The sequence below is a fragment of the Limanda limanda genome, chromosome 18 (genome assembly GCF_963576545.1).
Source record: "Limanda limanda chromosome 18, fLimLim1.1, whole genome shotgun sequence".
NCBI classification, from domain to species: Eukaryota; Metazoa; Chordata; class Actinopteri; order Pleuronectiformes; family Pleuronectidae; genus Limanda; species Limanda limanda.
Window position 1 is genome coordinate 10,929,304 of NC_083653.1, and position 16,129 is coordinate 10,945,432.

The following is a 16,129-nucleotide window of genomic DNA, read 5'->3' on the forward strand; positions in this document are numbered from 1 at the left end:
GTTGTGTATTTTTTGATAGGAGAGCTGAATTCTCTAGTTACATGTTATGAGTAGTTTTCTAAGAGCAGTCCAGATAGATGCAGTTAGACGTGTTCACACTAGAGGGAAGCAGCAGGAGGAGGCAGCCAGGTAAAGTTTCTCTGGAAATCTCTGGAACCAGCACTGGGAATGATTGTTTTGTGATCGTGTTTTGAAGTTTCTATGTTTCATGAATCTAGTGACATGTGTGTTTAAAGAAAATCAAACATAGACGATTTGGAGAAACATATTAAATACTGTATGTGTGACGACCCTCTAAGATGTACTACATTAAACATCCTCAGCTCAAATGAAAAGGTTTTTGCTGACTGAGGAAAACATTGCTGGTTGTTGCTGGTTGCTGGGATGAATCGGTGAAAACAACCTTTGGGTTACAGGATGAAAAATAAGGTTTATTCAATATCATATATACAGTTGTAACATTCGGATTTTTTAAATCCATTCTTTTCCTTTAGAAAAGAGGAAATGATGATTTTTCTCTGAGTTGGAAAAAAGGGAACAACACTCATACATGTTTATATAATAACTGTTTTATAAGAGCACTGTTTTAGCTGCTGGTTATATATCAGTTAAATGTTTTATTTCCCTTTTCTGTAGCTCACTTCAAGCAGTGGTTTGGTATGAGAGGAACAATTGCTACAATATTTAATAGGCGTTGGTTAAATTAATAATTTGCTTATTCTTAGGTTTTACAATTATCTCTCATAATAAACATCTTCTGAAAGTAATCACGCCCTAAACCACATCCTTTATTTAATGACATAATCCCACGTAGTCTGATTTAAGGGATTTAAATGAAATGGAACTCTAGTAAAGGTGACAAATAATAACATGTGGTGCAGAGTTGAAATCCTTCTTGCCACATGTTCCTGATCCAGGAGTCAGGACCAAAGATAGATTTGAGGGGGAGCGGATGAATAAAGGTAAAAATTAAGTAGATATATTTCTGTTGCACAAGATTGTATTTTTAGTTTTTAAAGACTTTTCAACTCCACCAATGACGTTATAGTTTTAACAGGCTTGGACCAAAACAGGAAAATGGGCCTAGAAATTTGGTGCTTTGATCCGGATAAAGGGACTGATCCAGGAATAATTTTCCACTTTCTCTTACATTGGTAACTTTTCGCCATTTTCTCAAGGAATATTATATGAATCTTGATGTTAAAAAAATATTCAGATGACCGTTACATCTATGAGTATGTGCGACATGGAGCGGCTCGAATGAATTGAAGGGGACTGCTGGGTTGTGGCGGATGTACACGTTCTGCCATTGACATAAATGACAAAAACAAACTAAACAAAACAACTTTTTACAAACAAAACACTTGTGAGGAGGGGTCACAAGCAGGCCCCTGGTCTGTGTGAGGAGTCACAAGCCCCAACAAAAAGTTGATCACAATACTGCATCACAGGCTATAAATAAGTGGTTGTAAGCATTTTATTGTTGCCTAGGGCTCTACTTTCTCACAGAGGTTAGATTAGAAAACAACTGATGGTGTGTGTGTGTGTGTGTGTGTGTGTGTGTGTGTGTGTGTGTGTGTTTACATCCATCACTTTATTAATTCCATGCGTGTGTGTGTGTGTCCCTCAGATGAAACTTTCCTCTCCTCCAGCCAGTGTTGTATGTTTTCTTTTTTTGTGAGTGGTTGCTAGGGGCGGAGCCAGAACGAGCCCAGCGTGTGTGTGTCTCTGTGTGTGTCCCCTCCCCTCTCTCTCTCTCTCTCTCTTCTCTCACAGTATTCTCACCATGCTTACGTCTGGGCCAGCAGTTCCGCATTCCTCAGCCCTCACACACTGGCTCGCTACTTAAACCGGGCTGATGCAACGACTCGGGTTAGTCCCAGAACCACATCCTGACTCCCGCACCAGGGCTGGAGCTCCTGGACGCCTTCAGGTGAGCCTGCGTGCTGACTGACGCGAATTCTCGCCATACTTCCTCCCCCCCACCTTTTCTCTTCTCTGCTTTTATTGGTTGTTGTTATTGTTGTTGTTGTGCTAGTTTTTAACTTAACCCTGCTGCACATTTGCATATTTCTGTCAGACACTTTCCTCACTGGTTTTATCAGCTTCTTATGCATTGACATATTAACAGCATCACCCGAGTCTCTGAGTGTCAATGGAAGTGGTCTTGCTTCTCTCTCGCTTCCTGTAGGATAATACAACAAAGTCTGGGAATCCATTAGCTTGGTAGTTTTCCGCGCTGTTGTTACTTAACTGTTGTAGCAACTGTCCCGGTGTATTTACAGCGTCGCTAGCCCCCCCCGTTAGCTCAGTGTCAGCTAGCTTCGGGCGGTGTTTCCATTCTCGGACGTGTTCATGTCAGTGTTGCTGAACAGGAGAAGTGTCGGTGAAGCCCCCCCCCCCTCCATGGAAACGGGTTGTGTAACACAACACACGCCTCACTTGTGTTTTTTAAATTGGCTACATGCTAAGGCTAACGTCACTCCGGTGTGCCAAACTCCAGGGGCGGATCTGAGATTTTTTCGAAGTCAGGGGGGCGTTGAGGGGGGCCACGATAATATGCTAACGCTGCTCGCTGTTATTTGAGTCTGTTAACATCGATATAAGAGGGGGTGTTTTACACTAAATGGCTTTAAAAAGTCTGAGGGTTCATTAATTTTGTAGTTTCTCCGATTTTTCTAAATCAGGAGCCGTGATTTACACAGAGGAGCCAATTATATAACCAACATCCATGCATTAATTAAGTAACATGCACATTTATATAATTCCTTGTTAACTGTTAGCTCTACAGCTTTGAGCAAAGACACACATCGTTGAATATATTTTGAAAATTGTTCCTTGTTCAAGCTCATTGTATTTTTATAATAATAATAATAATAATAACACAAAGTCCTTATATTGCTAGTATTGTAAGTAGTTCATTAAAAAAAAGACAGTTGACAGTACAAGGGCATTTCAGGGGCCAATCAGATTTCAACTGGGGCCAGTGCACCCCTTTTTCCGGCCCTGGAATTGCCGATGGCCAAACCAAACTGAGTCTGAAGGGATTCAAATAACCATGCAAAGTGAAGTTTGTTTGAGGTTTTAAGTGATGCTTCTTATCTGGACACTTGTGTCAGTGTAATCGGCTACCTCATCCACTTAATGTACCTCTGGAGGAGTAGCTAATGGGCCATATCAGCTAATTAAAGCTAATAAAGCTATTAAAATGTTATCAATCCTAAATTGAACTTGTAAGTCAATCACTGCATGCAGCTGTACAAATAGCTGATTTACAAATTGTCTTTCATGATGGTTTTGTTCCAGTTGTAATAATGTTTTGGGCTGGTGCTAAATTAATATATTATTATTTTTATCATCACTTCATCGATCAATTTTGCACCCAACAAAATTGGTCCCATCACAATTGGTAAATAGTTTTGAAATAGCCATCAAATAAAGCAGAACATCCTGACTGAAACAGGAACCTGTGATGAGCTTGATAATAGAAAAACAGTCAAAACTTTTTCCTACAATCAATAGATCAGGATGAATAATAATAATTCCACTGTGAATAACAAGATTGATGTTGTTATCTTCCTACAGCGTCCAAACACGGTTGCATCATTGACAGAAGACGACTGACAAGTTTCCTCTGAGTAAGTATTTAGTTTTGGATTTAGATTGAGTTAATCAGCGATGCTCTCTGGAGTATCACCCTCTTGTCTTGGCACCGCTAAGAATTAATTTACATCACTTAAGTTTCTAGATCAACATCTCGAAACATTAAGTGATGTAAACGAAGGGTGAAATTTATTTGGCAGCTTGTTGAGTGCAGCCAGGAATGTGCACTCAGATCGGCTTGTATCTGTAATCTTTTCCTTGGCCCATCATGCTGCTCATTCTTAGTATATTCAAGATACAAGATACTGGACCAGGGAACCTCTGTGTGTGTAAGCCTCAAATGGGAATTTAATCAGATAAACAGACCTCAGTTTTACAGTCCTTCATCATCACAGCAGTAGTTTGTTTTGGCTGAGCTGATGTTATGAAAAATATCAGCCTCTTATCCACATCAGGGTCTTTTAAAAGATGCAAGGTTTGTTGTGTAACAGTAACTCTGTGTAGACCAGTGGGAGCTCCAGTTATCTGCTCTTGCTGGCCCAAAGGTTAGAGGTCAATCATGGAATGGGAAATATGACAGGCAGGGATGTATCATGTGTATGTGTGTGGGTTTGTGACTTGCAAGTTCGTAAGTTCAGTGTTTTCCTACACGGTGAGTGCGTGCTCTTCCACTGGTGCAGTGCCTGCTCACACAGGGGAAACTATGTGAGCGTTCTTTATATATATCTACATGTGCATTTCCTTTGTGTCTTGATCTGTGCTTGCGTGTGTCTCAGTGAACAGGCGTACGTAGCGGAGGGTTTAAATGCCCCAGTGCCTGCCTGGGCACATCCGTAGGATGGTTTCTGCTTAAATGGAACGCTGCAGTGGATTAATGGGGAAGGGCTGGCGAGCCGACAAGCAGCGCAGGGCCGACAGGGCTGAGAGGCTGGACGTGGGCGCACAGGGTTTATTTTAAGTAGAAATGCCTTCCAGTGCGTCTCTGGAGAGCTGGAGTTGCCAAGCTGCACCCCACCGCACTGAATAGACAGCAGACGCATTGCAGGCGAGCAAGCCAACTATGCAACAGCTCGGCTCAGTGATACTAATACTAATGCTGGGGGAGCAACTCCTCACCGCCGCGGGTATCACATTATCAGTATCACATTGTAGTCCCCGTAAGCCTTTCCACATGGTTTGTAAAAACAGCATGTCAAGACAGACTAGATGTACGCTGTGGAAGTAAATACCCAAATGTCCAAAGGTGTAACTGAGAGAGGAGCCATTAAAACTCGTGTTTGTATGAAAAAAGAGCAAAGTAAAAGCTCCTCTTCAATTTCTTTTGGATTTGAAGCCAGTTTTTGTCTGTTTGCACAAAAAGCAGTGTTGTCACTGAAGGTCAACCTAAACCCTGACCTCTAGCTCAGAGACTTCACGAGCAACAAAAGCATTGAACCTGAGTACACTGTAGACACGGGAGCTTGTTTAATCAGAGCAAGCATCTGCTTGACGTGGGGATGAGGAGATCTCAGAGTACAAAGTATGAAACAGCATTCAAGTGACGACCACATGTTACATAATGAAGGCGATTGCTTCACCGGGGGTCATTAGATCAGAACTTCTGTCCTCGGTTGACCAATATCTTACTGTCAGGGATTGCACAGTAACTTAAGTTTGTCATCGCCGTGAACTCCATACATTTGAAACGGCTTATGTCTGCATTTTGTATTTGGATTTGTTTAATCCACATCTGAGACGTGCCAAAGCTCCGGGCCATGCAAAGTCTAATCCTGACTTACAACACGGAGGAAAATAGTAACATTATAATAATTCAAGCAGGACCACCCAGATGCAGAATATAGATGTGTGGCTGTGTGAACGGCATGGAGCAAGTTGAGCAGGACCACAGCCAAGGATCACATAGTAATGTTTGAATGAAGGCGGCCACAGTCCTCATGCTTTGTGCTTATCTGCAGGTGCTTTGTGTTTGGATTTGCCGATAAATTTCTCATTCTCCAGCTGACGTCTGCAGCAAAACGCAACAGTTGAACTTCCTGCTCTCTTGTGTAATGTCATTGTGAACAGAAGATAACCTCTGCGTGCACCGCACTCCCGCTTTGCTCACCGCTGAGACATCGAGACTGCAATTGTGAGGAGGAATTAAGCTCGATCATCATCACTGATTGTGAGGTGAAATGTTTCAAATTGTGCTGAATTGCTCTGGGAATGTTTTTCTGCTCATCACAAGAGTGAATTTCGAAAGGTTCCTTCTATTTGTGGCAGCTGTTGAGCAGATACTATCGGCCAAAAGAGAAATGAAAGTTGAAACGAACAGAGATCATGTTTTCTGTTATGATAATCACTTCCACTCCCACACACGATCCCCCTTGAGGTTTGACGGCCAGGGATTACCGCGAAGTGATCAGAACAACAGCCTTTTATTACAGCGTCTGCACTCTTCCTCGGCCTGCGTCCTGCCTTGTCACTCCAATGAAAACATAATTAGAGGTCGGAGGAATGCAGATATTTGGACTGTCCTGTCCTCGAAGGAAAGCCGGTGCCAACTTCCCCGGTTTCCCTCAGAGGATTGCAAAAGACTTGTAAATCAACACGCGGCCTGACTGAATGCAGACGGTAATGATGATGATCGCTGAGACCTTGGCCAGAGATGGAGAGAGAGTGTGCCTTGGCCCCCAGCCTCCGTGCTCATTGTTCATTTTCAGCAAGTTGAAACTGCAGAAGCTATTTGCAAGAGTTTTGCAAGACGCTGGTGTGTGGACCACACAGTGCTTGAATAGTCCGAAACGAAAGCAACCTGATAAAAAAGTGGTCAAATAACATGTGAAAAGTCTCCGTGTCTTTTTCCTTTTAATGCCACGAACCGGTGACTTGAAGTTGAGATGAATGGTTGCACAAAAATTCAAGAAACGACTCCTTACTTCTGCTTTCAGTCAACACAATTACTGCACTGCTAGAATTTAGCTGTTAGCGGACTCCCATTTAAAAAGCAACAGTATATACAGATAATGAGTAGCCTTTGAAATCCCCCCTGTAACCCCCCCCCCTACCTCTCATTCACCGTCTCTATAGGGGAGGAGGATAATAAGGCCTCCAGTCGTGCTGCTGGCGTTGGCTAAGGGGCCGAATTCCTCAGAGCAGCTAATTGCTCTCAGGAATGACTCAGGAAATGGACACATTTTGTCGGTGCTGAGGACAGATACAGTGTGCCAGCATAGAAAGCAGCGGATTATATATATATATATATATATATATATATATATAGGATGCACTGATTGCCTGCACATTTGCGTATAGGAACCCTCAGTCTGACACGCTCCCTTCACACACACCTCCAGCTGTCCACAGCTCGCATGCAGCCAGATTAGTTTTGGGCTGAAGCCAGAACCTGCGCTGACCACGGTTCCTATATTTCATAACTTATACATGACATTTCTGCTCCCCGCCCTTGGCTGCAATCTGGTCTCCTCCCGGTGCGCCCCGAGGAGGCCGCCGTGCCCACATCGCCGCTGCTGCTGCTGCTGGGGCTGTGTAGGTGTCTTTGTTTGAGACCAGCGTGGGCCTAAAAGCCGCGGCACTGGCTTTTCTGCTCCACTGCAGAAGCACAGTAACCGTGTTGCATCATCAAACACTGACCACTAATCCTCGGCTGCAGGCTGCCACTGCTGCTGACAGGAAACACAAAGTAGGCCCGTTTTTTGAAAAATGTAAAAATCACTTTGACTCATGCTTTTGGGTGTAATTATAACGCATCGGTGAACTTCCCCCTGTGTTGTAGCGATGAGACGTCTTCGGGGTTTCATGACTTGACAGGGTTTTGAATTTGCAAGGGGGATTTTCGGTCGCTTGTGTGGCAGGTTGAAAGAGAGGGGAAAAGATTCAACATAAAACACACTTTCTATTCAACTTAAAAATGAAAGCTAAACTCAAAAGTGAGTCACGTCTATTATCTTCTTCAACAGCGTGACTATAAATTGTCTGGAACTCACTTTTATGTCTCATAAATGGGAAATCTTGCTTCACACGTCATTTCACCTTTGTTTTGGAGGCCGCGGGCAAAGCTACTATGCTGTGGCTTTTTGATTTATGTGATCTGATGTCATGCGGACACATACGAGGTTCATGTTCTGAAGTAGACGTCTGCGTGTGTGCGTGTGGCGAGGTCTGGACTCGGCCGCATGTTTCGACAGGCCTCGGCGAGGAATGGGGTCTTTCCTCGCCGTGCGTCTGACTGAGCATTCAGTTAGAACAAGCTGAACCTGAGCCCGTCTAACAGACATAAAGTTAGATTATTCCTGATTTGACTTATTTTTCCAGTGTCCATTTTCATCTTAAAAAAAAAAAATGCTGTTTTTCCAGGACGGAGCCTAATCCGAGCCTGTGTACCTGTCCTCGGTGTCTGGCCGGCTTGGATATTGGACTCCATTTTGGCTCTGAAAGCGATTCGCTCAGTCATTCCTAATGGGTGCTTCAGTTCCTGTGGCTGTGTTCTTGGCCCAGGGGTTAGCTTGGATTGCATCTTTCAAATTCCAGTTCAGTTATTGGTGAGCAATGAGCAATATAAGAAAAGAAAAACATGGCATACTCTTCAGTCACATGTCGAGGTCTTGTGCTGCTGTCGGCCAGATTTCGATGCAGCGGGACACATCTATCACATCTAATAAACCCGCCTGGGTTGTTTCTGCAAGTTTAGAGAACGCTGCTTCATCAAGGCGTAGTTAAGTTACTTCAGTCCTACATCTTGTATTATTGTCTGGCTGTATTTTCGCTCTCCCCTGCACGAGCTGCCATATGGTTCGGCTTGTTCTTCGACAGCCTCTCTGCAGAACGAGGAGGCCTTGGCACCTTCCATTCCTCCACCTCTCCCGGGAGATTCAGCGAGAGTGAATTTTGTCTGAGAGAGATTTTTTTATACCAGGCCTGTCTTGTTCTTTTCCTCTCCAGTAAAAACAACAGGCCGCTGCCAAGTGCAGCGTAAATGGGGAGTATACATACAGTGAGAGAGGGAGGGCGAGAAAGAGGAAGAGAGGAAGGGAGGGGGTCAGTTGGGATTTAAATAATAAAATGCCTCATTGGACACTGGCTCCACACACCAACTTGTCCTTGGAGCGAATAAATCACAGACTGGAGGTGGTGGAGAACAGGTCAAGAGGAGTGCAGAGACTCGCTGAAAGACTTTTGACTGGACATTTATAACATCTAAACTTTAAATTTCATTCAGAAAGGAAGGTTGGGTCCATATAAAACTAGAATTATACTTCTACCAAAGTCGACTTTAATTCCATCCAGCCACACCAAATGTCAAACACTCTAAATATGGATGACTATTGTTATCAAGACCTCCTTGGTATTTCACTGTACTTGTTTAAGTAATTAAGTTTGAATGCAGATGATGCAGTATAAGGAAGCATTTTAAAACAGCGTGAGACTCAGAGGCCGCACCATCCACATCCAGCAAAGTGAGCTGATCTGGTGTCTGCCATGCACGACAGTAAAGCCCGGTCCAACTGTAAAAACATTTCAAGACCAGCCCATGAGCAGGGTGGAGTGCATTAGAATAGAGTTACATAACTCGGCTTTTTTCATTACCTCCTCTATGGCTTTTGTAATAGAGTGAGTCTTTCACCCCTGCTGTAAAAAATCTAAAAAGAAAAAGGAGCAAAGAAAGAAAAACTGGGGTATAACTTACAATACAGCCGGGCCTGTCAGCCAGTCACCCACCAGCGAAGTCAGCTGTTTTCTTTCGCAGCACCTCCTCACAATACACGTCTTTGTTGGGTTCATATGAGAGAGGCTTTGTTCGGCCTGTGCCCAACCTGTAGAGGTTCAGCTCCGCTTGAATATACTCAGGGGGCAAATGTGAGTTAAGCTGTTAAAATAGAAGTCACACTGATGTCGTCTTGTTTTAAAAACCCGCTTTGGTTTTGGCCGGTTATTCTAGCCGAGCCTCTGTCACCGTGCCAGAGTCGGTGAGGCATCAGTCGTTCTGTTGTATCCGTCAAGCAGGAGCTTTGTCCAAATCACTGCAGCATTTCCTCAGCAGAAAATTTGAAGTGACAGCTGAGTGTTTGCCTCTTTTACCCAGACTTTACCCGTTTACCTTTCGTACTTTTTTTTGGACTTGTATTCATTTTTCTACATAGTCAGCGCACAGTCGATGAAATCAAATGCATTTGTCAGACTGTCTAAGAAACCCTCCGTTCTCCCTCTGCCTCTCCTCAGAGATCTCTGGGATGGGCAGGGTAGAGTCGGCTCATGTTACGCTGTTCCCATCTGTAACATTTGTTTTTTATTTGGCCATCAGGAGTTTTCCAACTGTCGGTCTTAAAGTAATTAGAGAGACGTCTTAATTCTCCAGCCACTTCCTCTGGGCCTGCACAGGCTCTGCCCCTCATTCCTCCATGATTACATTAAAAAAAAGTTTTAAAAGTTGCTGTGGTCAGAGCCTCTGAACCAACCCAAAATTGTTGAAAGAGGGTGGCGGTGGAATGCATGAGTGTTACCCTCTGTCTCCTGTGAAAGAACCGAACGAACGTTCAGAAGGAAAAACCCTCTGTGTTAATCATCAGAAGCCTGAAGTGTGGAGGATCGTGCTCGGCCCGGGCGAAGCTCCACAGATGAGTGTGTTGCTGCTGTTGGTGTGAAGTTTGTTTTTTCACTGGCTGCTGACTCAGAAGATAACACAGCTGTCAAAGCTGTCAACATTTCAATGCATTCTTGGAAAAGGCAACCTGTGTTTAGAGAGATGTTTGACGACAAGAGCTGAAGACAGTGAATTAATCTTATTCTGGTGGAATTCCAACACTGAAACTTCAGAATAAAGATAAAAGAAACGGTCGGACGGGTGCAGCGTGATAGAGGAAGGAGGGTGTAAATGTGCAGCTCATGTTACCAAGAGATAAATAGTTTTGGACTTATGGGATCCAGGTGTTGAACTGCACAAACTCTGCAGGTTTCTCTACATTTCACATAGTTAAAGGTGAATTAATTGGATATTTTAGGCTGGAGTGCAACAAAAACTAGAATAATTTTAAGCTCTCCAGTACAAAAATTTGCTTTGAATTTTCACAGTCAGCAAATTGTTTCATACTTGATCCTCTCGTCCTAATCATTCCCATTCTTTCTTCCTTCTCTCTCTCTCTCTCTCTCTGTCTCTCTCTGCCTGTCTGTCCCCACAGCAGCGGTGGTCGCCGGGTCGGACATGATGCCGGGACAGATACCGGACCCTTCGCTGGCGGCGGGCTCCTTGCCCAGCCTTGGCCCGCTGGCGGGCATCTCGGCCACCACGCTCACCGATCAACTGAAGCTGGCAGACTTCCGCCAGCTGGGCACCATGTTGTCCCCACTGCACTTCCTGGGGCGGCTGGGAAAGAGGCCGCTGGCCATCAAGACAGAGGTGAGAAGGAAGAGGAAAGAGGAGAAAAGGGGAAATGGTGCAGAACTTAGGGTGTGTGAATAACACATCGAGTCAGAGAGCAGAAACAAGAAGCTGCATATCAAAACAGATTTTATAATTTATAATATATCATTTAAAATATCCCTGTGACATTTTTTACACTATATTTGATATATAAAGTGAAAGAATAAGAAGGAAACAAAGTGCTGCAGTATAAGACTGTGGCCCCTCTATTGTATAAAAGAAGAATGACAGTAAAGTTTGTAGAATTGTGTAACTTAAGGAAAAGTAATTATCAGGTTTTATTCTAATAATGTTTATCTTTGTGTTTACAGATGGATGAAGACGTTGATAGGAGAAAACGGAGACGAGAGAAAAACAAAGTGGCAGCAGCGCGCTGCCGAAACAAAAAGAAGGAACGGACTGACTTCCTTCAGAGGGTGAGGTCATGACGCAGCACTGATCTGCAGAAGTCGAGCAGCAGAGAATCGACTGATTCAAGTTAACCTGAGCTGCCAATTCACACTGAAACAATTCAAACCGATCATGAGCAAACACAATATGGCTAATTCAAGCCTGGTTTAACTATCACAAACAACTTAAAGTTCTTGTAAATTTTTTGATAAAAATGTTAGTGTCAGGTGTAAGATACTGAACAGTTTGTTTATAATGCAACGTCTCTGTCCAGGAATCGGAGCGTCTGGAGATGGTGAACTCGGACCTGAAGGCCCAGATCGAGGAGCTCCGAATGGAGAGGCAGCAGCTGATGGTGATGCTCAACCTCCACCGGCCCACCTGCATCGTGAGGACGGACAGCGTGAAGACGCCCGAGGGCGAGGCCAACCCTCTGCTGGAGCAGCTGTCCAGCGACGACAAGTGAAACCTGGGAAACCAGGGACGCCGTGTCCCTGCGGCCCAACCTTGCACCGCCGTGGCAGCCATTCAAACGAAAAAACAAAACTGGCAATACATTTCTAAATAAGCACTTGAGCTCCGAGCTGGAGACTTTTGGAGACTCTGCCCGAGGACCTGGGGTTTGCAGGGCGTCCTCAGTACTGCTAGAAGAGCTGGCTCTGTCCATCGGACGACTGGAAACACCCGGTTTCATCTCCGCATTGAGAGCAGCTCACTGCACTGTGCCTAGTTGTTGCCATCTCTACATAAAGGGACCAATCTAAACCATAGAGTGTAACTGGAAACAACACTGAGGAAACACACTAATATCAACATGGTGCTCTGTTACAAAAGCCCTGAGTGAACAGTGTGCCGTTGTTTCTGTGCAGAGGCCCACAAAGACTCTGCAGTTTTCCTTTGTATGCTAGCCGAAATATACAGGAGTAGAGTTTGTAGGATAAAGTACACAATACAAGTGTGGACAATGTGGAGGTTGTATGTTTTTGTAATGTTGATTTCTATACCCTGCCTCGACGACGGCAGATACCGGTTGATCCGATTTGTGGTGACGCTGGCGTCATGAAAAGCACATATACACGAAAAATGTTTACACCCTTGTTGTATTTTTGGGACTGTTGTCTGTCCATTATTATACTTGTTTTATACTGCTTTGTATACGTAAACATATATGAAATGCTCCTAAATCACTTGATGTGATTGGTCTTTTTCAATCTTTCCAGTCTGTCTCTGTCACGTCGCGCTGTCAAACAGCTGCATTTCAACGTCTGTATCTGCGATGTACGACTCTGTTATCCTGAATAGATTAAATTTATTTTCTAACTACAAGAACAAACACGACTCGTCTGTCTGATGTTTCTCCAGCGAAATTGATTAAAGTCATTGTGTTAGTTCCTCTGCGTCATGACACTCAAAGTATTAAATGACAAAAGTTGTGCAATCCAGTTTTCTCCCGGCCGAGGCACTGAGCAAAAGATTAACTTTCATTTGCAAAAATCTGAAAAGGTCATTGGTGCTTTTTATTTCTTCCGGCTCGAGTATCGCAGCAGATTTATCTCCGATCTGCAGAACACACAGCTACTGAGCTTTTAACTGAATTTATTTTTATTGTATTTATTTAAGATTTTCTTACCTTGTTAAATTCTGCCCAAAGGCTTCCCCTGACAACTGTTATGAAACGATGGTTGAACTTTTTATTTCACTTCTCCTTTATACGTCTTGATCTTTGGTTTTCACTGAAACACAAGAACACTTTGTAACACTGCTCTTGTATAAGAGTTATAATTATAATGTAACACAACACCAGTCAGATTGTTGCCGAAGGAGGAAACAACAACACCTCACAGCGATTGACATTTAAGTAAAGATTAAAAAAAACGCCACCATAAAAACGAATCATGACCTTTAAAACAAAAAACCTGATTTCTCAATTTCACACTTAGTACTTACACTGGATCCTGATGATCTCTGATGATGATCCAAGGAGGTTAGGTTTTCATCTGTGTTTTGTGTAATTTAGCAGGACTATGCAAAACTACAAGATGGATTTCACGAAGACTCGAGGAAGAAACTATTAAATTGTGGTGTGGACCTGGATCGGGCGCAGATCGACAGAGTTTAACATCTTTGCCGAATTTCTAGAGAAATAAATCAGGCATGTGTGGAAAGCTAATAACCGTGAACAGGTGGAATTTCTTGCAGAAGGGGATATCATGAAATTACAGAATTGTGAATCAAAATACATTTTAGGGAGTCATCCAACTGTATCAGAGATAATTAATATGAGCAGTTTGCATAAACTTTCTGTGTATGTGGCTTCTGTATTTTATCTCAATATGCAAACATAGTGGTACACATAAATCAATGTAGAAATCCCACAATGGCGATGATGTGGCCAATCATTCATAGAGGTGGTATGCACTCTCTGCCCGTATAGTTTATATATAAAGTTAATTTAACAATAATGTTGAAAAAAGTAAATTAATAGATACAGGACTTTTGCAATAATGTTCTTTATGAAAACAAAAGAGGGATTCCTAAATAAACTGTATAGTAAAGACTCCGAAATGATTTCATAATAAAGTGAGTCAACCCCTAGTAAACCGTATTTGTATTAACACTTCACGGTCAACAGTTCCCTCTAGTGGACATTTTGTGAACTACACGGCCTGCTTCAGCCCGACAAATCAACTAGTCCTCACACTCTTTATCAGCAATTTGAAAACAAATGTTATTGATAATTTGCAGTTGAAAAGTTGAAACATCAACAGTCACCTTTCATTGGCACATCAAGTCAGTGGTCAATGTCAGTCCTAAAATGTCTGTGCACCTTTAAATCATCATATAAACACAGTGTATCTGTAATAAAAAGTGGTTCCATTGTGTATTTCTGCATTTCGACTCACCTCGTCTCAGTCACTGGATCAGCTGCAGGTCAGTGTAACTCTGCAGCTCCACCAGGAGGCGCAGCAGGGGGGGGGGGGGATCAGCAGAAGCCGTCAGATCACACAGTCCTGTCCACAGGCCAAGGCCAAGCAGCAGGAGACCTCCGCCCAGGACAGTGGTGCAGAGTGGGACACCGACCTGGATACACAGATGGTGAGTTCAAATGACGGTTTAACTATGGTTCTCAAAATGTCCAAAAACCATCATATCTGTTAAAGAAAGCGAAGGAATATCCCCTGATATGGATCCTTCTATCCAGTAGTTTGTGTGTAATATTGTGTACATAAAAACAACAAACTGACAGGGGAGTTTACCTCCTCAGAGATTACGATGTCGGATGCTTTGTCTTTAAACACCTCACCTCTTCTCTCCAGGTCATCTACAGGAGACGTGAATAGTTTTTAAATGCATCCAGGCCGAGGGGACAGGCTATTTAATGCACATGCTTCAAACCAACAGCAGCATTCAGAGTCTGGTAACTCTCATCAGTTTTAAAGTTACTTACATGTAAATTATAGATAAAACCCTCTCATCTGCAAGAGTCACTAAAATAGTTTATATTCCATTAGTCTTTTTTTAAATCTCAAAAACAGATGTCAAATGTCTTTCCTTCAGAATCTTTCCAACAATCAGCTGCACCGTAACAGACAAGAATTATATCAAATCCATCAAACTCTCAGGTGAGCAAGTCTTTTACCTCTCAAGATTTTTGAACTTATCACCACTGTAGATAAGTACATATTTGCAATTTGGTACAAATCCAAATGAAATTTCAGATCTAGTGAATTCAAATGTGGTTTCAGTAAGGGACTGTTGGTCCTTGGCGCTCCACTGAGCGACATTCTATAATTCCAGATTTATTATCATGAGGGTTGAAAGCCTTGAAACATAGTCAATGCTACTTTGGTTTAGTGGGAAAACAAATTTTTGGTAGAGCAGGGAAAAAGAGCGACAAACAGATGTTGTGCAGATGTTTTCTCTCCTTTTAAATTACAGTGAAGTGATTTAATCACTTGATCATTCCACACAAATCACCCATAACCATCTAGGAACTTGTGTTGAATGTCACACATGAATGTAATGCTGACTTTGTTTTTTGGCTGTTTCTGTTGGTTGCAGTCGTCTTGCTGAGCCGTCACAGAAACAGACGCACGGCAGCTGGGAGACGAGGACACGAGAGGACAGATCTGACGTCTTCAGAGGAAAGTTCAAGTCCTTATTCAGATTTTAACATCCCTCATCTGCACAATGACTTTACTAAACCTGCACAACTCTCACCACAGTACAAATAAAGGTTTGCATGATATGTCAGTACCATGAGGAGGGACTGACATCACAACCCCCCCCCCCCCTCTGTACTTCTCAACCCAACCCACTCGTATCCAGTGGGAACACTTGAACCTCTGACTCCCACCAGCTGCACCCACCTCAGCTCTGCCAGCTGTGTGTATGGATGAGGGTCACAGGGGCCACGGGGGCCTCAGCCTCCTCCGCTCCATCCCAAAATAATCTTCAGGTATGAGAGGAGGACAAGGGGAGGAAGAAGAAGGGAGCTGGCGTCCACATCAAAGGGCCGAGAAGAGGAGAAGAATAGGGCCAGATGCAGGCTGCTTGTTTGGGCCTGTAAAGGAAACAGCACAGTTATGAATATGCATGTCAGCCTCACTTATGCAGGCCCAGCACAGCAGGATTATTATGCTCAAGCTGTGAGATCCAACAGCGCCATCAACTGACAATGACATGGTATGACATGATACACCATTTCCTCTGCATACA

The 16,129-nt window shown here is 43.3% G+C and overlaps 1 protein-coding gene across 2 annotated transcripts; it reads left to right on the plus strand.

Moving 5' to 3' along the window:
• Window positions 1-1,780: 1,780 nt before the first annotated feature.
• LOC133024310 (jun dimerization protein 2-like) lies at window positions 1,781-12,743 on the plus strand. Of its 2 annotated transcripts, none has more exons than XM_061091374.1 (5): window positions 1,781-1,933; window positions 3,586-3,638; window positions 10,779-10,996; window positions 11,332-11,436; window positions 11,685-12,743. In XM_061091374.1, exons 3-5 carry the CDS (start codon window positions 10,802-10,804, stop codon window positions 11,874-11,876), a joined length of 492 nt encoding a protein of 163 aa, XP_060947357.1. In that variant the 5' UTR covers window positions 1,781-1,933; window positions 3,586-3,638; window positions 10,779-10,801; the 3' UTR covers window positions 11,877-12,743. The 2 variants fall into 2 exon arrangements, with proteins under 2 accessions (XP_060947357.1, XP_060947358.1); XM_061091375.1 differs by having other exon boundaries at window positions 10,782-10,996.
• Window positions 12,744-16,129: the final 3,386 nt, after the last annotated feature.